This window comes from Strongylocentrotus purpuratus, unplaced genomic scaffold, assembly GCF_000002235.5.
Source record: "Strongylocentrotus purpuratus isolate Spur 01 unplaced genomic scaffold, Spur_5.0 spur5_scaffold_16, whole genome shotgun sequence".
Taxonomy (NCBI): domain Eukaryota; kingdom Metazoa; phylum Echinodermata; class Echinoidea; order Camarodonta; family Strongylocentrotidae; genus Strongylocentrotus; species Strongylocentrotus purpuratus.
In genome coordinates this window covers 15,349,640-15,375,058 of record NW_022145601.1, presented here as the reverse complement: position 1 = coordinate 15,375,058, position 25,419 = coordinate 15,349,640, and the positions used below count along the sequence as shown (strand labels likewise).

Here is a 25,419-nt window from a genome sequence, read left to right as displayed (position 1 = left end):
GACTGGTCAGTTCAGAAACTATGAGCACGTGAGCGTAGTCATCTCGATCATGAAGTACATTAGAACAAGCGTTGGAATAAAGTTGCCCACCCCCCCCCCCCCCACCCCCCTTTCCGGTCAAAAGCAATATACTCATTCCCTGGGATTTATTGGGGGTTTTCTTGATTTTTTGAGCCTCAACTTTACGTGAGTCGAATTTCATGATTTTCTTAGTTTTTGAATTTAAATAAATATTATTTACTGGTCAAAAGCATGTCAGTGGCGGATCCACCTAACCCCCCCCCCCCCCTCCCCCATGCACTGAGCGAATTATCGGCCGGCGCGATTTTCAAATTTTCGGAGCAAAAAGAAAAAAAAACAAAACTGCTCACTAACCTCCCCCCCCCCCCCCCCCCCCCCCATTGAGCTAAATGGCACGATTTTCAGATTTCAGCACACTTAATTTCAAATTGATTTCAAGTTTGGCCACCCCCCCCCCCCCCACCCTAAGAAATCCTGGATCCACGCCTGTGTATATATTCCATGCAATTTAGGTGGGGGGCTCGGGGGGGGGGGCTTCTCAGCCGATTTTTTTTTTTTTACATTTTACTTTCCCAAATGTGGAGTCTTTTTTAATGAGTTTTTAAACATTCGTTGCTCTTTTCCACATCCTCAACTTGTATGTAAGCCGACATTTTACATAACCTCGAGAATCCTTGTTTTTATGATCCCATATGGCAGTCCTTAGCTGGGATTTATGCCTTTTGTAAAGGCAATTATTGGAAAAGAAGGTTTAATAAATATCTTTTAAATCTTCACCCTTGCTCTTTTGCAAAAATCAGACTTTGAAAAGATAGAATAAGACTGATGAAATATTAAAAAAGGATATGTTTTCGCGTAACTTTTCGAGTCCGTTGTCAAATGTCAAGCGTACTACAGAAATAAGGCAAGGTAAAGTGTCTTGATACTCTCATGATACTATTCCATTACGTACGTGCCGCTCAGCCATATGCATATCGTATAACGTGCGTATTTACGTACACGCACGTGCGCCGTGCGCAGTTAATAAAATGCAAATTATTCGTCGGCCATTTAAACCTCACATGCTGCTGGAGTGTAGACTGATCTTTTTGTGCTGAAAAAAATAACATTGAATTGAAGCATCAAAATGGGTACCAACAAAGTTCAGAAGAAGTCTAAGGTTTGTCCATAATTGATGAATATTTCTTGTAGGTGTGTTAGAAATGTGTGATTAGTGCCATGCCGGTATGCTGTTTGTTTTAAGTTGGATTTTGCATGTCGTGTTGAAATGATTGTGAGTCGATCACGACGCACATGCGTTGTAGGAGAGCCGTGGTGTATGTGCAGCAGTGCATCAGCATTGACCATGCATACACAGCGCACGCCACGCGGTCCGCGTGTGGGGGCACCACCACGTGGCTTTGCTTTCCGCAATGATCATGAACATCGTGGCTTTAGCCTGGAAGACGCCCAAGAACTAGTTAGCCTTAGCCTTATTAAAGGGCTAAGGTGATAATAATTAATATGATATTGATATCAGATAGCCTTAATTTGCACCAATTTTCTTGTGGAAGATGTGAAATGTTCAATAGGGGTCTAGACCTCTATTTTAAGTATGAAACGACATGCGCATGCCGCATGGTGACGGGTGGTGTACAAAGCTAGGTCACACAATTCACAACTCTTTGCTAAATGTTAGAGGTCTTCACATGCAACATGAAGCCAGTTGATACTTGACATTTTTAGCATTCCTCCACTCTGCATGTTACCTTTTTGGGCGTCTTCGAGGCTAAGTTTTAACTTATAAATATGTTACCATGCCATGGCTCGATGTCTCACAAAAAGAGTAGACTTTTCATCGCTTTTTGAATTTTTGGCTTGCAGAAATAAGCACAAGGCTGGCTGAGAGGCACATGGCCTGCAATATGGTACTGGTAGACTTCTAGATCTACTTCCTTCCAGTTTTGGAGACTTTTTTTTTTTTTGAAGAAAAATGACATGTCACTTGGTCGAACTTCAAAGACCTTTGGCAAAGTCTTTGGCTTTGTCAAGGATTCATTGCAGCCCGTTGCCCTGGGAGACGGACAGTCTTCCTTTTTGGGGTATCAATTTTTAATTTGCATGTGTTGTAAAGTGATCAACTTGGCTCAAAATAAAAATGCCTTCTGAAAATTATCTCTTTTGAGCTTTTCAGTTTTCATAACTTGAACAGTTTAACAGATTTTTTGTTACGACCAACACCAAACCATTGTTCTTCTGACCTCAGAAAGGCAAAAAATGTTTACTGAGCATGAGTTTTTTTTTTAAAAGCTAAATCTGTGATATGGGAGGGAGTCTCTGAGTCCCAATTCGGCCATGTGCTTCATCTAGATGACTACTACTAGGTCTATCTACTTCTGGGATAAATTGTTGGCTTTCATCGAAAGGGTGCGGTGCGGTGCGGCGCGGTGTGGTGTGCTCAACGCACCCATTCGATAAAAGAGGGGGGCCTTTTCTCGAAAGGGTGCGTTGAGAGCGGAGTACCGTTTTAACACACCCTTTCGATGAAAGCGGGGGGGCTTTTCTCGAAAGGGTGCGTCGACTAGTCTTTCGCATCAGTCGTTTAAAATGAGGATCTCGGACAGAAGGTAATAGTTGCCAATTTAAGTATATCGAAAATGTATTAAATAAAATGGAATGGTCTTGATTACAGAGTGGTCTCTTTCGTTATTACTATGTTGATGGGGGAGACAGAGAGAAGGAAAAAAGGGAAAGGGAAAGGGAAGATAAAAGGAAAGAAAGAAGAATAAGAAGAGAAGAGGGAAACGGGGGAGCGAAGGACTCTTGCCCCCCCCCCCCCCCCGCCAAAAAATAAATCAGAGAGAGAGAGAAGGGAAAGGGAAAGGGAAAGAGAAGATAAAAGGAAAGAAAGAAGAGGAGGAAGAAGAAAAGAGGGAAACGGGGGCAAAGGGCTTTTGCCTCCTCCCCCCCCCCGCCAACAAATAAATAGTAGAGAGAGAGAGAGAGAGATAGAGAGAAGGGAAAGGGAAAGGGAAAGAAAATATAAAAGGAAAGAAAGAAGGAGAAGAAGAAAAGAGGGAAACGGGGGCAAAGGGCTTTTGCCTCCTCCCCCCCCCCCCCCCCCCCGCCAACAAATAAATAGTAGAGAGAGAGAGAGAGAGATAGAGAGAAGGGAAAGGGAAAGGGAAAGAGAAGATAAAAGGAAAGGAAAAAGAGGGAAACGGGGGCGAAGGGCTCTTGCCCCCCCCCCCCCCCCCCCGCCAAAAAATAAAAAGAGAGAGAGAGATAGAGAGAAGGGAAAGGGAAAGAGAAGATAAAAGGAAAGGAAAAAGAGGGAAACGGGGGCGAAGGGCTCTTGCCCCCCCCCCCCCCCGCCAAAAAATAAAAGAAAGAGAGAGAGAGAGAGAGAAGGGAAAGGGAAAGAGGAAAGGAATATAAAAGGAAAAAAAAGAAGGAAAGAGGGAAACGGGGGAAGGGCGAAAGGCTCTTACCCCCCCCCCCCCCCCTCCCGCCAAAAAAAAAAATAAGAGAGGGAGAGAGAAGGGAGAGGGAAAGAAAATATTAAAGGAAAGACAGAAGAGGAAAAAGAATAAGAAAAGTGGGAAACGGGAGCGAAGGGCTCTTGCCTCCTCTCCCCCCCCCCCCCAGCCAAAAAGTAAATAAGAGAGAGATAGAGAGAGAGAAGGAAAGGGAAAGAGAAGATAAAAGGAAAGAAAGAAGAGGAAGAAGAAGAAAAGAGGGTAACGGGGGCGAAGGGCTCTTGCTTCCTTTCTTTCCTATTCTCCCTCTTTTTCGTTTTTCTCTTTCTTTTCTTTCTTCTCTTTTCTTTCCTTTTCTTTTCTTTTTTTTCTTTTCTTTTTCTTTTTTTCTTTTCTTTCCCTTTTACTCTCTTTTTTCCCCTCCCCCTTTTCTCTTTTTTCCCGGCGGCAGCGCAATTTTACCGACAATATCCTGACAGGTGGGGGGGGGGTGTCGCACCCCCACACCCCCTTTGGAGACGCCCCTGCCTTCGCCACTGTTGGCGACCACAAGGCTATCAATACAAATTAAGACATATTAATGAAGATTCTTTTTTAATGTTGCAGAGAGATAAGTATTTTCTCTATGAACTTGTTTAATGGACAATAAATAATATTAAAAACATGAATACTATAGCGGTATAATGATGAGAGAGATGATTTAAGTCATACTTTTTTTCAATGTGATTGGAGTGGACTTGAGGGTGGGGGGGGGGGGTCCCCCTAAGATCTCGGCCGTTTCACAGCTGATCGCCGCGAAAATGCATATTTATGGTAATTTATGCAAACAAGGTCAGAGAATTCACATTTTTACCCATAAATCATATATAATTCATATCCGAGCGTTCTTTTTCACTTCATATATTCGTTAGAATAATAATACGACAACGAAGTTGGAAGAGCCAGTTTATCCCTATGTTATCTCTTGTTTTGATGATTTGTATTTATGTATTATATTATTTTGTTATTCATTTCATTTCTAACCACAATTCAACTATTTTTACCCAAAATCAAACACATTTACTTGAAACAAGACCAAATAACCAATGTTTTCTCTTTTTTTAAAAGAATAAATGGTATTTCAATATGTTTGGTACATAAATCACAAAAATGAGCGATTTTAGGGCTGACATGCAAAAACAAAAGGTCACGTGACTCCGCAATTCTACGTCCGATTTTCAACAAAAAAATGTTTCAAAAGATGCGTAAGACTCGAAAGAAAAAAAGTCATGAAAGAAAAACTTTATATCTGCCGCGGTTCCGGATAGTCGCGAAATTACTAGAGAGCACTAATCTTTTTTGGGGCCCTCAACAATTTGAAAAATCGTACCCCCCCCCCCCCCCTTGAACGCCAGGGGAGGGGGGTATCTCCCAAACACGGTAAAAATTAACGTGTTTTTTTTTACACGTTTTTTTCACAGGGCGGAGCCCTCAGAAGCTCAGGGGTATTAAACATCAAAATTAACGTCGGATGAGCATAATTTTATACCTTATTTGTGACAGTGGCAGGACACAATTTGGTGTTGGGTCCAGGGGGCGGAGCCCCCAGAAGCTCGGGAGTTTTGTCCATTAAATAATTATTATTTTATACCTTATTTGTGGCACAGGGGTCACGAATTGGCGTGGGGTCCAGGGGGTGGAGCACCCGGAAGCTCAGGGGTTTTGGGCAATAAATAACGGTCAGATGAGCATATTTTTATATCTATTTGTGACACTGGAAGGACACAAATTGGTGTTGGATCCAAGAGGCGGAGCCCCAAGAAGGTGAGGGGTTTTATACATCAAATTATCGTCAGATGAGCATATTTATATATCTATTTGTGACACTGGCAGAACACAAATTCTTCTTCCTCTTCCTCTTCTTTCTTTCCTTTTATCTTCTCTTTCCCTCTCCTTCTCCAACATAAGATGCAAGACGGATATATATCGACTCACCTTCTTTCCTAAAACCATACGGGCCTGGAATTTACTTCCCCCCCCCCCCCAAGCATCTTTGCCTGCGACGCAGTCGAAACCTTCAAAGCCAGACTCTGGGAAGCCATCCAAGGGGGTATAATCATAGTCCCTCCCCACAACTGCAATGTGATGGGACTTAATTCTAAAATGTTCTAGAAGCAACAAACACTCTCTCTCGAACGATAACGTTCTTATTGGTCATCTTTATATCCCTCTTGAGGATCAGGACCAGGATCAGAACAGATTCTCTCTCTCTCTCTTATTTATTTTTGGCGGGGGGGGGGGGGGGGGGAGGAGGCAAGAGCCCTTCGCCCCTGTTTCCCTCTTTTCTTATTCTTTTTCCTCTTCTTTCTTTCCTTTTATATTTTCTTTCCCTTTCCCTTCACTCTCTCTCTCTCTTATTTATTTTTTTGGCGGGGGGGGGGGGGGGGGGCAAGAGCCCTTCGCCCTTCCCCCGTTTCCCTCTTTCCTTCTTATTCCTCTTCTTTCTTTCCTCTTATATTTTCTTTCCCTCTCCCTTCTCTCTCTCTTATTTATTTTTGGCGGGGGGGGGGGAGGGCAAGAGCCCTTCGCCCCGTTTCCCTCTTTTCTTCTTCTTCTTCTTCCTCTTCTTTCTTTCCTTTTATCTTCTCTTTCCCTTTCCCTTCACTCTCTCTCTTATTTATTTTGTTGGCAAGAGCCCTTCGCCCCCTTTCCCTCTTTTCTTATTCTTTTTCTCTTCTTTCTTTCCTTTTAGATTTTCTTTCCCTCTCCCTTCTCTCTCTCTCTCTTTTTAATTTTTTTGGCGGGAAGGGGGGGGGGGGGGAAAGAACCTTTCGCCCTTCCCCCGTATCCATCTTTCCTTCTTCTTCTTCTTTCTTTCCTTTTATATTTTCTTTTCCTTTCCCTTCTCTCTCTCTCTCTCTCTCTCTCTCCTATTTATTTGTTGGCGGGGGGGGGGGGGAGGAGGCAAGAGCCCTTCGCCCCCGTTTCCCTCTTTTCTTCTTATTCTTCTTTCTTTCCTTTTATATTTTCTTTCCCTTTCCCTTTCCCTTCTCTCTATCTCTCTCTCTCTCTCTCTCTCTCTCTCCTATTTACTTGTTGGCGGGGGGGGGGGGGGTGAGAGGCAAAAGCCCTTTGCCCCCGTTTACCTCTTTTCTTCTTCTTCCTCTTCTTTCTTTCCTTTTATCTTCTCTTTCCCTTTCCCTTCTCTCTCTCTCTGATTTATTTTTTGGCGGGGGGGGGGGGGGGGGGGGGGCAAGAGTCCTTCGCCCCCCCCCCCCCCCACCTTTCCCTCTTCTCTTCTTATTCTTTCTTTCCTTTTATCTTCCATTTCCCTTTTTTCCTTCTCTCTGTCTCCCCCATCAACATAGTAATAACGAAAGAGACCACTCTGTAATCAAGACCATTCCATTTTATTTAATACATTTTCGATATACTTAAATTGGCAACTATTACCTTCTGTCCAAGATCCTCATTTTAAACGACTGATGCGAAAGACTAGTCGACGCACCCTTTCGAGAAAAGCCCCCCCGCTTTCATCGAAAAGGTGTGTTAAAACGGTACTCCGCTCTCAACGCACCCTTTCGAGAAAAGGCCCCCCCTCTTTTATCGAATGGGTGCGTTGAGCACACCACACCGCGCCGCACCGCACCGCACCCTTTCGATGAAAGCCTAAATTGTTTCACAATCGTGTGATAATGGCCAAATAAAATTATTAAAGGGCCTACAAAAAGTAATATTAGGCCTACCTGATGATTTTGGAATGAAGAATGATTGAAGTTGCCTGCTTTTTTTTTTTCTTTTTTTAATGCAAAAACATTAAAAAAAACGCTTGAAATATCTTTGTCAGAATAAAATACAAAAGCTGGCCGCCATATTGAAAAATGTGCCAAACAGCCATTTTGTAGTGGAACAGAGGCTAGACCTTTTTTTTTGGGGGGGGGGGGGGGGGGGGGCTAATCAGCTGATGGTGATGATGAATTACCTTCATGCTAAAGCTTTGCAGGAGACTAGTCAATCATCCATGCCATATTTTTGTAGGACTAGGAATTAACTACATGCACATGTAGGCAATTACCGTATTTGCCGGCGTAAAGGCCGCACCCCCGTATAGGCCGCACCCCCGATTTTGACATTTAAAAAAAAAAAAAAAAAAAAAAAAAAAAAAAAAAAAAAAAAAAAATCATTTTTTTTGTTTCGTTGTTGTTGTTTAGCTGCCGAAAACCCACGCGTGGAAGGACCTTCATTTAACATCGAGGTGCAGTTAAAGGCACTGATTTGTGCTTGTAAACTTGTCACAAATAATAGTAACAATGTTGTTTTTAGAAGAATGTGTAAGATCATTAATGTGAATTAAAAACAATAAAGTAACTATGGTACCAGTGGTGTACCTTGTGGTACACCATTTGTTATAGAAAAAAATTTGAGGAACTATTATTATAAACTACATATTGAGATCTATTAGAAAGATTACTTTCAAACCAAGATGACAGTCAAATTTTAGTGTTGTTGTAGTTTCCGAGTGGTGAGTCAACACACTGATTACTGAGCTGGGAGACATTGCCAGGCATAGCGCCATAAATCGAAACTAAAAAAAAAATAAAAAAAAAAAAAAAAAAAAATTTACTCTTTCGCCGCATAGGCCGCACCCCGACTTTTTGATATTTTCTCTTCCAAAAATACTGCGGCCTATACGCCGGCAAATACGGTACACAGTAATTTACTACCCACTTTAATAAGGAAAAAACTTGAAAATCTTGATTGATATAATTTATGCTGCATGCTTGACAAATTATTTTCACTGTACCTGGTAATTGGTAAAAATCTGAAGACGTAAGTCCATTTTAACTTTGGTATTGATCATCATTTTTTTTTTTTGGGGGGGGAGGGGGTATTAGTATCATAGTATGATTATAGATATAAGGATTTTCAAGTTTTTACCTGTTTTAAAGTGGTCACTTAAATGTAACCCAGAACAGTTCAGTGACTTCAGTCGGTTCTTAACAATTTCATATTTAAATGAATGTAGGATGTAAAGCAAAGGCCTCATCTGTGGTCCTTCTACTGCTTGATGGAGCAAAATCTCGCTGGATTGTACCCATCGGACAATTTTTCTGCTGCAGACTCTGTGATGGGATCAACCATATCAACATGGACTGGATGAACCCAAGCTGTGGTTGTGCCAGATTTTGCACCTTGCGTGGTGCAAGTCTAGAAATGCTGAACTTGAGATCGTTGAAGAAGGCTCAGTGTAGTCTTCCAAATGAAAGGAAGATTTTGGTTGAGTTGGGTCTTGCGTGACCTGATAAAGGTTTCGAAGCGAAGGAGGGAAAAGAGCCTAAAGAGCTTACTTTGCGTAAAGTGAGAATATGTTGAAAGTTTCGAGGCTCATTTGTGCCCACCATGGCACAAATCGAAAGTGGTAGTGTTAGACAAAGGTAGGTCTAGCGTGGCCTGCAAAACTTGACACATGGCTGGTGTGTGGGTCTCGCGTGGCCTTAAAGTGTAATTAATCTAAATCGTAATGAAAACGGGTCTTGCGTGGCCTCGATTATTGTTGTAATATGGGTCTTGCGTGGCCCTTCATTGGTTATTCTTAGTGTAAGTTATGTAAAACCCCAATGACATCGGGTCTTGCGTGGCCTGGTCATTGGACAATGGGTCTTGCGTGGCCCCGGTTGGTAGAATTAAATGACCCCTACGTAAAGTGGCGGGTAGTACCAAATCAACATGATGTGATGGGCTGAGCGCTTTGTGGATATTCTGGTTGTCTTGTGGCGATGGTACCATGGCATGGCTTCGGGCTTTCTCCTCTTTATGGATGATTGAGTCGTCGTCTTGCCCTACCAAACCTCCAGGCTTCACTCCCAGACCACTTCCACTCTCGCCGTCTATCATGTGTATATGGTAAGGTACTAGTGTTAAGATACATGCTTAGTTGTAGACGAGGGTTCAGTGACTCAAAACGTAACTCCATATTTTGCCCAAATGAGTATTTGATATCAAAATGTGGGCTTTCCAGGAAACAGACGTAACTCCACCTAACACCCCATCAAAATCAATGGCTACATGTAGACTTAACTCCTTAAGGCCCAAGTGGACCTCTATCTTTAAACCACTTTTTGTCAAAACTGCCAAAATGGATTTACATCTTTGTGTCACTGACCCCTCGTAGATGTTGTAAACAGTGCAAATATATACTGTAAAGACTACTCTAAAATTATAACATTTTGCAAGCACAAAATAGATGAATATTCTCTTGTGGTGTAGTATTTCAGTAATAAATACATTTTCTGAAAATCCTTAAAATTTGAACCTTGCATTTTCTTTCAGTAGGGTAGATGGTTTTGTAATTTTTAATAGCAATTTGGATTTAATACCTAGTTGTTTTTTACACTATTTGTACTTCCCAAGCCAAGTAATTAAAGTTTTCAATCACTACAAAATAATATTGTAAGGTACTTACTGCTAAGATTTGTTTTTCTGCCCCGTTTACAATTGATGTGACATTTTTTTTATATTACCGAATGTAATCGACAAAACAAAAGGTTTCTTGTTCATTATTATGTTAATTCAGTCATGAAAGTTCATCTGTATTGGTAACACAACCATGTATGTTTGAAAGTGTATATTTTGAAGTCACAATTGTAAAGTATTAAAGTAGCCTGTGTAAGGTATTATGAAAACTAATATGTGTGCTAAAATCAGCCAAAAATTTCTTTACTTTCAAGTTCTGTCAATTTTCAATTCATATTACATGTACAACGTATTACATATCTGTGCTGTACCACTGTTTTTCATTATTTCTTGACTGATCCAAATTCCCAAATACGATATTACCTCTGATAACCCACAATTTTGTTCTTATTTATTTCACAGGGGGCCAAGACTGTTGAGCAGGCAGGAAAGAAGTAAGTTTTTTAGTTCAGTTAACTTCAATTCACTTTATTCAACCATTTAAAATCAAATATACAATGCTTCTAATACAGAAAAATCAAAGATTTCTGGAGTGATATGTTATTGCTTTCATTGATGGTGTATGTATTTTGGTAGAAATTCCTCATTTCTGCCTCTTGTTGCTGATTACATCTCTTCTTTGTGTCAAATGGTTTATGACTTATGCTCTACAAGCATTCTCTTTTTTCTTTTTTTTTTTTGTTCACACATTGTAGGAAGAATGATACAATAAAAAGAAATGAAGAGGAAGGATAACAAAAAATATGTCTGGGTTATTTCCTTGAACAATATCAAACAGGGAAAAAATTAATATTTATTTTTCGGGGGCTACTTTTCAAGCTTGCCTTCATAAAAATAACACTCTAAAATTTGTTTTGCATTGAACTCTATGCAAATTTACTGGGGCTCTTTTCTGATTTTCGGGGGCTGTTTTAGGCATTTCGGGGGCAAATTCGCCCTGAGCCCCCGTGTATTTTTATGCCTCCGCCACCGAAGGTGGTGCCGGAGGCATCATGTTTTCGGGTTGTCCGTCCGTACGTCCGTCCGTACGTCCGTACGTCCGTCCCGTTTGACCGTTATCACAATATCTCAAGAACCATTTAAGATTTAAACTTAAGACTCGGGAATAGTATTTATCACCATAGGAAGACGATCTGATTAGATTTTGGAGTACGTAGGTCAAAGGTCACAGGTCACAGAGGTCAACTTATGAAATTCCTTGTATTGAGTTTGTTAGCGCGATATCTCAAGAACCATTTGAGATTTAAACTTCAAACTCAAGGATAGTATGTATCACCATAGGAAGACGATCTGATTAGATTTTGGAGCACGTATGTCAAAGGTCAAGGGTCACAGAGGTCAACTTATGAAATTCCATACATTGAGATTGTTATCATGATATCTCAAGAACCACTGGAGATTTAAACTTCAAACTTAGTGATAGTGTGTATCACTATAGGAAAACAATCTGATTACATTTTGGAGCACATAGGTCAAAGGTCAAGGGTCATAGAGGTCAACTTATGAAATTCCATACATTGAGATTGTTATGATATCTCAAGAACCACTGGAGATGTAAAAACTTCAAACTTAAGGATAGTATGTATCACCATAGGAAGACGATCTGATTAGATTTTGGAGCACGTAGGTCAAAGGTCAAGGGTCACAGAGGTCAACTTATGAAATTCCATACATTGAGATTGTTATCATAATATCTCAAGAACCACTGGAGATTTAAACTTCAAACTTAATGATAGTGTGTATCACCATAGGAAGACAATCTGATTAGATTTTGGAGCACGTAGGTCAAAGGTCAAGGGTCACAGTGGTCAACTTATGAAATTCCATACATTGAGATTGTTATCATGATATCTCAAGAACCACTGGAGATTTAAGCTCCAAACTTGTTTAAATTGCTGTATGGCGGAGGCATCATTTTCGACTGCGCGCAGTCAAAATTCCATCTAGTTTCCACTGATATCAAAGCATGTACTGTAGGTACACAACGAAAAGAAAATACAAATTGAAATTAAGTTTATACAGTACAACCTGTCTGTAAAGATCACCCAAGAGAGGCAAGAAAAGTGGTCTTTGTAGACAGGTTATCACTAAAGCAGGTATGACTGTATTACAAATGTCTTTTTGATAATGTCCTATGCTATTTTTTCTTCATTTTGTTACAGGTCTGGCAAGGGAAAGAAGTACAGCAATGTTCCACCTCCTAAGGCTGTAAGTATTTGATTGATGAAATGGCAAGGTTTACAATACATTTTATTCCTTCATGGCAGCATTTGCTTGTCAGACTATAATGTGATGGATGTCATGTCATTGTGGATATTTACCCATAATGATCATGTGTGATGAGTGTTTTGTAGAGAACTTTTTTAGATAGACGGAGGAAAAAAATTATGGACAGTTTGAAACAGGTACATATATTCGCAAATACACCTGTGCTGAAATTGAAAATATTTGAATTCACTTTGTGCAAAGTTGGTTCCTTTTTTTCAGTGAATTTAATTAACAATTTGATCCACAAATGCTGGAACTGAAAGGAAGAATTTACTTTACAAGAGATCAAAATGATTCAGCATTATGCATGTACATTCAAATAAGATTTTAATGTGTTTGTTTATAATACCTTTTTCTTTTTGTTTTGCGAAGGTTGAAGAGGAGAGTGACAGTGAGGAATCTTCAGAAGACGAGGTCGAAGTCCCCGTTAAGAAGGGAGCCAAGAAGGTCGTGAAGCCACAGGAGAGCGACGATGACAGCAGCGAGGAAGACAGCTCAGAGGAAGAAGAGGTTGCAAAGCCAGCACCCAAGGCCAAGAAGGCTCCAGTGAAAGCCGCTAAGCCCGCCCCTGCTGAAGAGAGTAGCGATGAAGATGACAGCGAGGAGGATGACAGCAGCGAGGAGGAAGAGGAGGAGAAACCCAAAGCAAAGGCCGCTGCCAAGAAACCTGCCCCCAAGAAGGTAGTCGCCAAGGAGGAGAGCAGTGATGATGATAGTGATGAGGATGAGAGCGAAGAAGAGATGGAGACTAAACCAACCAAGGCAGCCAAGGCCAAGGCTGCTCCCGCTAAGAAGGACAGCAGTGATGAGGAGGAGGATAGCGACGATGAAGACGACAGTGAAGAGGAGGAAGCAATGGAAGTGAAGCAGACCAAGACTGCTGTCAAGAGGAAGAAGACAGAAGAGAGTAGCGAAGAAGAGGATAGTGATGAAGATAGTGAGGAAGAGGGTGAGTAAAAGTTTGGAGAGATGTTTAAAATTCCTAAATTTTTTAATCACTTCAATATTTGTCAGGGCTGTTTAATTGCAAGTATATTTCGTGGCAAAATAGGAGACGAAGAGTGATTTGCAAGATTTCACTATGATGAGGTCAACATTGGAGCAGAGTAGAAAGAAGCATTGTATTGTAAATGCCGTAGAGTTGGGCATAGCTGGCGTTGTAAAAATTTCTTGCATCTTGAATTGATCGCTCGATAGTTACATTCTTTTGAATTTGCATGGTGAAAGAAATACAAAAATTGTTTTCGTACTTATCGCAATTGACTGTTTAATTGGACACCTATATTTCTTCTTTGATGACCACAGACGCACCTCCAGCAAAGAAGGTCAAGACCCCAGCTGGTGCCAAGAAGCCCAAGGCCAATGGTGACTCTACCCCAGCCCCTGCCAACGGTAGTGATGGTAAGTACACTCAGCAAGGATTCCACCTTGTCTTCAATCTACAGGCAAATCCCGCTTTTACCGAGTTATCGTACATTACAAAATACTGTTTGTTCTCATCGAGTTTGTGTCCTACTCTGACGTGCACAATTGTTAACGATCATACATTTATAAGGGCTTTGAGAATCACATTTTGAAAGTTTGCTTTTCTATGCAAATGAGAGGTTGATATGACTTTTCTTTGAGTTTAACCATGTGACAAGTGTGTCAACAATGTCCCACCCTAAATACAGTTTTGAATTGCTTTATTCTGACTAACATGTCTGTGGGACATTGTAAATTCATCATGTGTGGGCCTGTCCCAGTCTAGGATCCATACTAATATAATTCTTAATCGATTTTCAATAATGTAGTCCAAAACAGAATCCATTCTTACATAATTGTGAATTGAATTTCAACAATGTAGTCAAAAACAGGACACATAATTGTGAATTGAATTTCAATAATGTAGATTTGGGTTTCTAACATTGTGTATCTTTCGACCTGTCAATGGATCAAACACAATTCCCAGTCTAGGATCCATACCAACATAATTGTAAATTGAATTTCAATAATGTAGATTAGGGTTTCTAACATTGCTTATCTTTCTTTCTTTCAGACATGATCAGTATCTTCATTGCCAACGTAGACCCATCTACTACCGGGGAACAGATCCAGGAGTTCTTTGAAGAGAACGGCGTCACCTGCTCCAACGCACGCATGGTCAAGAGCAGAAAGTACATGTAACATTTATTTGTTTCTTAAAAAATTAAAATTTATCGAGCAGGGATGCCAGTTTTCAGGCAATAGCGGCTTTTTTGTATGTACAAAATAGCTCATTCTTGATGGTTTTCAGGCCCTCTGATCAATTCTAACTGGCATCCCTGAAATTGTATCTAGGCTAATAGTGAAGCTTATTTCATATGTTACATTAGTTTGTTGCACACTTGTTCTGATGGTAGCCTTGTAGTATCTACACTAAAGCATTTGCTTGTTGTTAAAGGGAGATGGTCTTCAGTTTCAATGTGCAGAAGGTCATTATTCGCAGACACCACACATGGTGAAAATACCATAAATGGGGGTTATGTATCTGAAGTAAATGAGTCTTTTGTGAGGGAAAAGTAAGGCCTGATCCTGGTGATTGACAACATCGTTATTGGGTAAATGACCAAAGGGTGTTGAATTTTCTATGAGAGTACATTACTGTAGGTCTTACATTGGTTGCACTGTTCTATGATGACTGATCTACTGTAAACATGAGAGATTCCTTTGGGAATTGGGATCCTATGTTGACTAAGAATCGAGGCATTTGTCTGAGAACCTAGCATTGAAGATTTTTTGCATTACGAAAGTATTGACTGTTACAGGAACTGAGAAATATAAGTGAGATTTCAATGAATTTGTTGAATTAAATGTGATCATAATATTTGCTGATACAGTGTGAGTACAGAGAGGCATCGAGTCTAAATGACGTCAAGTTTATTGCTCCAGATGGGGTGCACAGTCACATAACTTGCGTTTAATTGATTTTTAGATAATTTTTGAAATGGCTTTCTGCCAGTTAGCAATGTAAACATCTCAACTGCATTAATAACGATGACCATCCCTTCTTTCTGTTCTCAGGTTCGCCTACGTAGATGTAGCTTCCGAGGAAGAGTTCAACAAGGCCATCGAGCTGAGTGAATCTGAACTGAACGGTAGTAACATCAGGTTGGAACGCGGGCGTAAGATGGACAAGACCCCTCAGCGTGGAGGACAATCAAATGAGAGGGCACCACCAAGTAAGATCAATATCCAAATCATCTCAAGTTCGGGGGAGGGGGTGTTTAAAAATGATCAATTATGGAAGTACGTTAGCATCATTGAAAAGATGTTGTTTAAAATCATTCATATTTTCTATTAGCTAGATTTCATGTTCTTGATGTGGAATTCATGAAAAGTCATTACATTTGTTGTAGAGAAATACATGCATGATTATGCAGTATACTGCATGTTTTCGTGTTGATAGTAGGTATATATTTACATTTTCAAAGTTGACACCCTTCAAATAAGGCATGCCTGTAGCTTCACCTACTACCTGCATGTAAGACCGAAGGGAAGATGAATGAGTCGGAACCACATGTACATGATTATTGATATCTTGTGCTAACTAAGCTGGCCCAACATTCTTACATCTTTTGATTAAAAATAATATTTTAATGTAATTTTTAAGATGCATTTTTATGCCTCCGTTACGAAGTAGCCGGAGGCATTATGTTTTCGGGTTGTCCGTCCGTACGTACGTCCCGTTCTCGTGATCGCCTTATCTGAAGAACCGATTGATGGATTCCTGCCAAACTTTGGTCATGTATGTATCTTGCAGAGCCGATGAACTGATTAGATTTTGGGGTCACGAGGTCAAAGGTCAAAGGTCACAGGGCTCATTATGTATGCAAAAACAGCTCGTGATCGCGTTATCTGAAGAACCGATTGATGGATTCCTGCCAAACTTAGGTCATGTATGTATCTTGCAGAGACGATGAACTGATTAGATTTTGGGGTCACGAGGTCAAAGGTCAAAGGTCACAGGGCTCATTATGTATGCTGAAACAGCTCGTGATCGCGTTATCTCAAGAACCGAGTGATGGATTCCTGCCAAACTTAGGTCATGTATGTTACTTGCAGAGCCGATGAACTGATTAAATTTTGGGGTCATGAGGTCAAGGTCAAAGGTCATGTGGCTCATTATGCATGCAAAAATAGCTTGTGATCGCATTAACATTAGAACAGATTGATGGATTCCTCCCAAACTTAGATCATGTATGTATCTTGCAGAGCCAATGAACTGAGTAGATTCTTGGGTCATGAGGTCAAAGGTCAAAGGTCATGGGCTCATTATGTATGCAAAAATAGCTTGTGAACGCATTCTCATTAGAACTGACAGATGGATTACTATTTAACTCGGGACATCTTGTAGAGCCAATGAACTGAGTAGATGTTAGGGTCATGTGGTCAAAGATCAAAGGGTCATATATGTATATGAGAAATTGCTTGTAATCATGATATTCTGAGAACCTGTTAATGGATTACAATTGAACTTGAATTTGAACAATTTCTTCTGTTTTTATTTGTAAAATTGCTCTATGACGGAGGCATCATTTCGACTGCGCGCAGTCGAAGTTCCATCTAGTAATATCTGATTTTTATTTGAATAAGTATCAATTGGTTTACTTGCATCTGAAAAAAATGTATGCCCGCATTATGTCCTACAAGAATAACATGACTAAAAGGCAAACCTGTTGAATATTGAACAGATCAGCACCCTGTCGTATACCACTTAGCATTGATAGTAACTTTGCCATGGTAGTCAATATTGCAGGTATAGTTACCATCATTGGCAAGTTATATGCAAGGGTATTGAGTAGATCTGTAATGTATATTGAAAGATAATAGGTGTATGATATGTTAAAGCTTATCTGCCGTAGTTTACAGGAGGGATTAGACCGCTCTGCAAGGTCACTGGACAGGTGGTTATCTCATCAACTCATCTCTCAGTTATCAAAAGAAAAAGAGGATCATGGGGGAGCAATGGTCACCGATTAGGCATTGTTTTTTATATAGAGGGCGCAAGTAGCTACCAGTAGTGCAGTGGGCCTTTAACATTGCTTTCCCTTTGCTCTCGTAGGGGGAAGAAGTGACGGATCGGATGAGCGAACACTGTTTGCCAAGGGATTGAGTTACAGCACCAGTAAAGAGACACTGATCGAGAACTTTGGCGCTTCAGATGCTAGGATTCCTATGAATGAGGAAGGCAGACCAAAGGGGTGAGTAGTCTCAGGGTTTGAGGATTGTTTTACCTGACCTAAAAAGCATGTGTGTGCTTGTTAGTAAGCAACCGTGGAATTGATGGCTTTAAGTCTTCTCTGAGGGACTTAGTACCAAAGGGCACAATCCTCATTGATTTGGGTTTCAAATTTCAATTAATTGATGAAAGATATTTTTATGCCTCCGCTACGAAGTATCTCAAGATCGCGTGATCTGAAGAACCGATTGATGGATTCCTGCCAAACTTTTGTCATGTATGTATCTTGCAGAGCCAATGAACTGAGTAGATTCATGAGGTCAAAGGTCATGGGCTCAAATATTAGAACTGACGGATGGATTACTATTTAACCCAGGACATCTTGCAGAGCCAATGAACTGAGTAGATTTTAGGGTCATGAGGTCAAAGATCAAAGGGTCATATATGTATATGAGAAATTGCTTGTAATCACGATATTCTGAGAACCTGTTAATGGATTACAATTGAACTTGAATTTGAAAAATTTCTTCTGTTTTGGTTTATAAAATTGCTCTATGACGGAGTTCCATCTAGTTTTTAAGACTTAATTTATTTCTTTTGAATCAATTTTTAAAACGTTTGCAGATAGCAGTCTGACATTTGAACTAAGAGCAGTGTATTGAATGTAATCTCGAGTTGTTTCATAACCTTTTACCAATTTCTCTTTTAGATTTGCATTCATCGAGTTTGCTTCCGAGGAGGCTGCTGAGGAAGCCCTGAAGAATCAGCAAGGAGTTGAGATTGATGGCTGGTCTTTGATGCTAGACTACTGCGGATCCAAGAGGAAGAACTTTGCATCTCCCGGTGGTCGTGGAGGAGGACGCGGTGGTGGCGGACGAGGAGGGGGACGCGGTGGTGGTTTCGGCTCATTTGGTGGTGGAGGTAGGCAAAAGTTGGTTTTACTTAACGTACTTGATATTTGACTTAAAAAGTCACACTATCCTACTTGTAGCTACTTGCTCCCTCTATATAGAAAACAATGCCTAATCGGTTACCATTGGTCCCCATGATCCTCTTTTTCTTATGTTAATTGAGAGCCGAGTTGATGAGATGTCAGTGACCACCCTGGGTGGTCTAATCCCTCCTTGCCAAACAGACAAGCTTCAAATCAATGTCTTTTGGCTCATGTATAATGCCATGTTTATCGGGAAGCTTTTGTCACTGATCTTTTTCAAATACCCCCTTTATGACTTTTATTCACTTTCTGGAATATTACCTTAACCCTATTTAGCCCGGGCTATTTTGAAACTGCATAGCCCGGGGGGGGGGGGGGCTTCTAAGGCCCCCCCCCCCCCCCCCTATGATCTCGGCCGTGAAACGCCAATGCCGCGAAAATTTGCGTACATGTCAAGTGAAGTGTATAGAATACTATGGTAATTTCAATTTTTTTGAAAAATTCACTCATTTGCATATTTATGGTAATTTATGCAAATAAGGTCATTAAATTCACATTTTTGCCCATAAATCAGACATTATTCATATTAAAGCATTCTATCTCACTTCATATATTTGTTAGACCATTTGGAATAATAATACAACACAAAAATTTGAAAAACCAGGGTTATTCCTTATGTTATCTATTGTTTTGATAATTTCTTATGTATTTCTTTGTTTTTTATGCCTCCGCCACCGAAGGTGGTGCCGGAGGCATCATGTTTTCGGGTTGTCCGTCCGTACGTCCGTACGTCCGTCCGTACGTCCGTCCGTCCGTCCCGTTTGACCGTTATCACAATATCTCAAGAACCATTTAAGATTTAAACTTAAGACTCGGGAATAGTATTTATCACCATAGGAAGACGATCTGATTAGATTTTGGAGTACGTAGGTCAAAGGTCACAGGTCACAGAGGTCAACTTATGAAATTCCTTGTATTGAGTTTGTTAGCGCGATATCTCAAGAACCATTTGAGATTTAAACTTCAAACTTAAGGATAGTATGTATCACCATAGGAAAACAATCTGATTAGATTTTGGAGCACGTATGTCAATGGTCAAGGGTCACAGAGGTCAACTTATGAAATTCCATACATTGAGATTGTTATCATGATATCTCAAGAACCACTGGAGATTTAAACTTCAAACTTAGTGATAGTGTGTATCACCATAGGAAGACGATCTGAGTAGATTTTGGAGCACGTAGGTCAAAGGTCAAAGGCCACAGCGCACATTATGAATGCAAAAACAGCTTGTGATCGCGTTATCTCAAGAACCGATTGATGGATTCATGCCAAAATTAGGTCATGTTTGTTACTTGCAGAGCCAATGAACTGAGTAGATTCTTGGTTCATAAGGTCAAAGGTCAAAGGTCATGAGCCCATTATGTATGCAAAAATAGCTTGTGAATGCATTCTCATTAGAACTGACAGATGGATTACTATTTAACTCAGAACATCTTGCAGAGCCAATGAACTGAGTAGATTTTATGGTCATGAGGTCAAAGATCAAAGGGTCATATATGTATATGAGAAATTGCTTGTAATCACAATATTCTGAGAACCTGTCAATGGATTACCATTGAACGTGAATTCAATTTTTTTTTTCTGTTTTGGTTTGTAAAATTGCTCTTTAACGGAGGCATCATTTTCGACTGCGCGCAGTCGAATTCCATCTAGTTTAACTTATGTATTTTATTGTTTTTGTTGTTTTATTTCATTTCCAACTATAATTCAACTATTTTGACCCCAAAATAAACACCTAAAATCTAAACAAGACCAAATAACCAATGTTTTACCTCTTTATTTGAAAAATGAGATTTCCATATGTTTTGTACACAAATCACAAAAATGAGCGATTTTCGGGCTGACCTGCGAAGACAAAAGGACACGTGCCGTTGTAATGGTAGGTCCGATTTTCGAAAAATTTCTTTCAAAAGTTGCGCAAGACTCGAAAGAAAAAAGTCACAAAATTTCAGTGCAAGATTTTCTTGCGTTAAAAAATTATCGCGAAAAATGTCGAGGGGGGGGGGCTTCTCAAGCCCCCCCCCCCCCCCCCCCCCCCCCGGGCTAAATAGGGTTAACAAATGAAAATGCAATTTAACTTCAAATACTGCACATGAATCTCAGTGGTAGAAAATTAATATGTAACATGCAAATAATGCTCAGGGCGAAAGAGGTATTCAATGACTTTAAAAATGCTATTTATTAAAATTTTGTTTGCAACAAAATAGAATTATCTGCATCTGAAATCTTAACATTTCTGTTCACAAACCTGTAAATTACTGTCGTTCCCTCGAGAACATGTAACTCTGATACCCATTTATGTTTTGCAATCAGATACCTCCAACAGCAAGACATTGTTTGTAAAGGGCATCTCGCATGATGCTACTGAAGACTCCATTGCCAGCTCTCTTGGTGCCTCATCGGTCCGAATTCCTAGGGACAGGGAAACCAACGAGATAAAAGGGTAAGAAAAGCTCACCGTTTACCAATTAAGCAGGAGTTTAATGAATTTTTAAGTTTTTTTTGAGGGATCTGTAATACAGAGTTGACATCCTTCAAATAAGGCATGCCTGTAGCTTTACCAACTACCTGCATGTAAGACCGAAGGGAAGATGAATGAGTCGGAACCACATGTACGTGATTATTGATATCTTGTGCTAACTAAGCTGGCCCAACATTCTTACATCTATGTCTAAGCATTGCATTTCTTTTTTAAAGGGTTGTTGAAATTTGGTAAATGCGGAATGTTAACTATTTAAGTGTATGGACATGGACTTCCTTCAAAGAACAGAGGTTCTAGAGGTGCTCAGTGGATGCATTGCCAGACTGTGGATCATGTAGTTCTTCGTTATGATTCCCAGTCCAGCAAAAATGTTCTTTGGCAAGAGAGTAATCTACATGAGCCACTCTCCACCCAGGAGGTGTTTCACAAAGCAGTGACAAATCTGCTAATGACCAATCAGAAGCAAGGATTTCAGTAGCTTATAACAAAAACTGTCATGTGTCACTGATGGCAAGTTTTTGTGAAACACCCCCCAGGTGTAGTGAATAGGTGCTTGGTAGGAATTTTACCCTGCCTTATAGCAGCAGGGTCAATGCTGGGGCGTAAATAAATGTAGTTCTTTGTGGTGCCTTTGTGCAACTCCCGAGATCGATAGGTTTGCAACAGTCGAACCTGCTTTAGTTTCCCCTGAAAATGGTTTCTCATTGGAACGTACGTAAAGACCACGTTTTGTGTATCCCTTTGGCGGTCGCTATAGACAGGTCTGACTATTATTTCACAATGTATATGTATGTGTTTTATATTTCAGGTTTGCATATGCTGATTTTGAAGACCGCAGTGGAGCCCAGTCAGCTATTGATAGTTACCAGGGTAACGAAGGCATGTTCCTAGACTTCGCTAGGGAACGAACCAGCAGCCCTGGAGGCCGAGGTAATTTTTTTTTTTGATTTTCCACTTGAGGCTCCTAAATATTAACTTTTAACAACTTAATTATTCATGTCCTTGTCAGGTTTTTTATAATTTTCGTGTATGAAAAAAATTTGTCCCGATTTATGGTTCTTGAGAATGTGAAATATTAGAGCTTACATCATTGATTCGTCAAAGGTCCTAATTCAGCCAGTCCACCGTATGTTCTGGAGTTACGGGGGGGGGGGGGGGGGGGGGGGGGTTTATTTAACCATTTGGTATAGTAGGGCAGGTTATGTTCAGTCACTGAAATTCATCAAAGGTCCTAATTCAGCCAGTCAACCTTACGTTCTCGAGTTACGAAAAACATAAATATTCACCATTGAAGACATTCAAGTCCTGTCTAAGCATTCTTGGTGACCAAGATTTACCACAAAGTTGGTGTAATGATGTGATTGCAGGGCCCTCGGGATTAATTAACAGCATGAATACTGATGAGGCTACCCTGCGCCACAAAGACTTTTAATATCAAGGAACTGTTGAATTTCAAACTTAATCAACACATTGTAACTTGCGCAGCTCCCAAGATACTTTGTTGCTGCAGATCCCGTCTACAAAAAAAAAAAAATAACGCTAGGTGATCGACCATTTGCTTGTGCAGCCCCAAAACTCTGGAATAACTTACCATTAAGTCAAGAAATCACCATCTGTGAATATCTTACAATCAAAACTGGAAGCACATCTTTTTAATTAACTGTAAATCAGGAGCTCTTGTAACGCAGTAGAATATATACTTAATGTTGGATAGTTTCTGGGCTCTATACATGTATTATTGTTATTAATATCATTTTAATTACTGGTATTATCCAATACAATACAGTGGATTCTAACTAGACATACCCATGTTTGTTACAGGTGGATTTGGTGGACGAGGAGGAGGACGCGGCTTCGGTGGACGAGGCGGTGGTCGTGGGTTCGGAGGACGGGGAGGAGGTGGTTTCGGTGGACGCGGCGGTGGTCGCGGTAGGGGAGGATTCGGCGGAGGAAGGGGACGAGGAGGTAAGTCTTGAAATTTTATTTTCACCATCTTGGGAACAGTAGTTGCTAAGGACTTTGATGGAGGATAATTATCATCCCAATATATTCAAATTCAAACTATTGATTTCAATCCATACAGAAAAGATCCTTCTCAATACTTACAGCATGTATGTATTTTGCAGAGCCAATGGGTGATCACACTATCATTTGAACCAGTGGACAGATAACCATCAAACTCGAGACACGTTTATGTATCTTGCAGAGCCAATGAACTAAATAGAGTTTGGGATCATGAGGTCAAAGGTCAAAAGTTAATGAACTCATTATGTATGCCAACATAGTTTGTGAAACCATGATCATTAGAACAGATAAATGGATTACTGTCAAACTTGAGACGTGTATTTATCTTGCGGGAGCCATGTATATAAAAAAAAAAAAAAAGCTTGTAATCATGATACTCTGAGAACCTGTTAATGGATTACAATCAAACTTGAATATTAACAGTTGCTTCTGTTTTGGTTTGTAAAATCGCTCTATTGCGGAGTTATCATTTTCGATCTAGTTATGACATGTTTGAATAGACATTGCATGGTGATGCAGGATTCCGGTATGGCTTACCATATAGCCTTACTCGGCCAGATTGCCATGCTAGATTAACCCCAGTCACCTCGAACCATTGTCAAGCCTTCTTTTGTGGCCCAACACACTGATGTAGGTGGTACACTTAGTCTCTTTATGAGGCCGTATTATCTAGGAGAAATGAACTGTGTTATGGTATTTCCTGAAACATGTGGTTCCAATTACTTCAATTCATTCACTTCGGTTATCTCCAGATATGTGTGCTTTGTTAACCTGCCATAGGATAAACGATTGCAATCTCATTCGACACAGCTTTCCTTCTTTTTTGTCCTCCCATGAATTGATAAAGGCAGAACTTTTGATAGAATGAAATATATAAATCGTTATTCATCCTGTGAATGTCCCACATAATTATTTTTATTGGGGTTGGTGTTGGAGTTTCTGTGATATTAAAACATTTTGTAATGTGCCTTCCTCTATGTCTTTCACACCTAGGACCCTACATTTTTTAATTGCCTCATCCTCAATTACAAACATTTCATTATCAACTTTTGTTCTTCTTACCTCCAACTCCTCCAGGTTTCGAGAAGAAGGACGGCATCAAGGCTTTCCAGGGCAAGAAGAAGACATTCGGAGATGACTAGACGGTCCTTCTACAATGCTCTAGAAAAGACTTTGATATCATGATTTGAAGGATATGTTGTTACCTTCATAACCTTCGAGTGCCATCCCAAACTGGACATTTCAGCAGGTCGAACATTAACCTTGGACATCATCATCGTGTCATCCCCTGCATCGGCTGTTTGACCCTAAACATGTTTGTTCTCAGTATTGCCAAATGAGTAAACAAGTGTCGAGTTTATAGTTCTTTTTCCAGATTTCTAGATTTCAATTTGATTGGAAATGTTTGGACCGAGAAGGAGAGGGATTGTGAAACGAAAGAGGTAGAAATGGAATGTTGCAGAAAAGCTAGTTTTGATGTCTGCCCTCTTCGGGACACAAATATTTGATGAATGGGGGGGGGGAGGGGACACGAAGGAAAGACCGACATAGTCATGCAACAAATTATTGTGAAAGAACTCCACTATAGCTGCACTTAAAAGATGAAAATAGAGGTGGTTATTGCACTAGTTATCTTATTTGATTTTCTTAGTGTCTAAGAAATATATATATATGTATTCAAATTTCACAATGGTTTAATCAATGAATGGTATTGGGGATCAAGAACCTTGAGTACAGGGATGCCCTAGGCCCCTAGTAATGTTTAGAAAGCGGGGCACATTTCAGGCTTTTTGTATGAATTATTTTAAAGACTTTTCAGGCTCAATCGTGAAATTTCACTTGTACCCTGGAGTAATTATGTATTTCAATTTGACATTTTGAAAACTATTTTTGTGTATGTCAGTTGCATAATACATGCACATGTAAATATTTTCCTTGATATATGCTTTTCTTAAAATGTATGCTGTATAATATATATCACATCATGTAGCTCTTTTAATACGTTTTACTTTATTTTCTCTTCAACAAAATGTCCGACAAGCTGTATAGACCTTTGAATTTTTAAGGATGTTAACATTTTGTTAAAATGAGTTTTATTATTGTCACTTGAGATTGAATAATGTACAGTCATTTAATATGAAGAATGATAAGTAAAAGGAATAAAACAATATTCAAACTGTATGATTTGATTGGACATAATTTTTATCTGCGAGTCAATATTTCACATAAATGAGAAAAAAATGGTTGGGTAACTTGGGTTTGATGACGAGTAAATAGAACAAAACAATGATAGAGAGAGAGAGAGAGGAAGGAAAGAGATCTTTTTTTTTTAAAAGGAGACGTGAAGAGAGAAGAAATGTGTGTGAGGAGAGAGAGAGAAGGATACAACAAGAAAAGGGAAGAATTACAGGAGTGTCATGATGAATATACGACAGATTTTAACTTGAACAAGTTACAAGAAATAACATATTTAGAGATAAAAGTGTAATCTGTGCAATAATCGATACGTATCACA

The 25,419-nt window shown here is 39.9% G+C and overlaps 1 protein-coding gene across 2 annotated transcripts; it reads left to right on the top strand.

Moving 5' to 3' along the window:
- The first annotated feature begins 1,049 nt into the window (after positions 1 to 1,049).
- On the top strand, positions 1,050 to 25,085 carry LOC593162 (nucleolin). Of its 2 annotated transcripts, XM_030986880.1 has the most exons (14): positions 1,064 to 1,180; positions 8,485 to 9,362; positions 10,335 to 10,366; positions 12,095 to 12,140; positions 12,573 to 13,149; positions 13,506 to 13,601; positions 14,239 to 14,356; positions 15,243 to 15,400; positions 17,284 to 17,422; positions 18,110 to 18,321; positions 20,711 to 20,840; positions 21,688 to 21,809; positions 22,701 to 22,844; positions 23,982 to 25,085. In XM_030986880.1, the coding sequence occupies exons 2-14, from the start codon at positions 9,360 to 9,362 to the stop codon at positions 24,044 to 24,046; spliced, it is 1,842 nt and encodes a 613-aa protein (XP_030842740.1). In that variant the 5' UTR covers positions 1,064 to 1,180; positions 8,485 to 9,359; the 3' UTR covers positions 24,047 to 25,085. The 2 variants fall into 2 exon arrangements, with proteins under 2 accessions (XP_030842738.1, XP_030842740.1); XM_030986878.1 differs by lacking the exon at positions 8,485 to 9,362 and having other exon boundaries at positions 1,050 to 1,180.
- Positions 25,086 to 25,419: the final 334 nt, after the last annotated feature.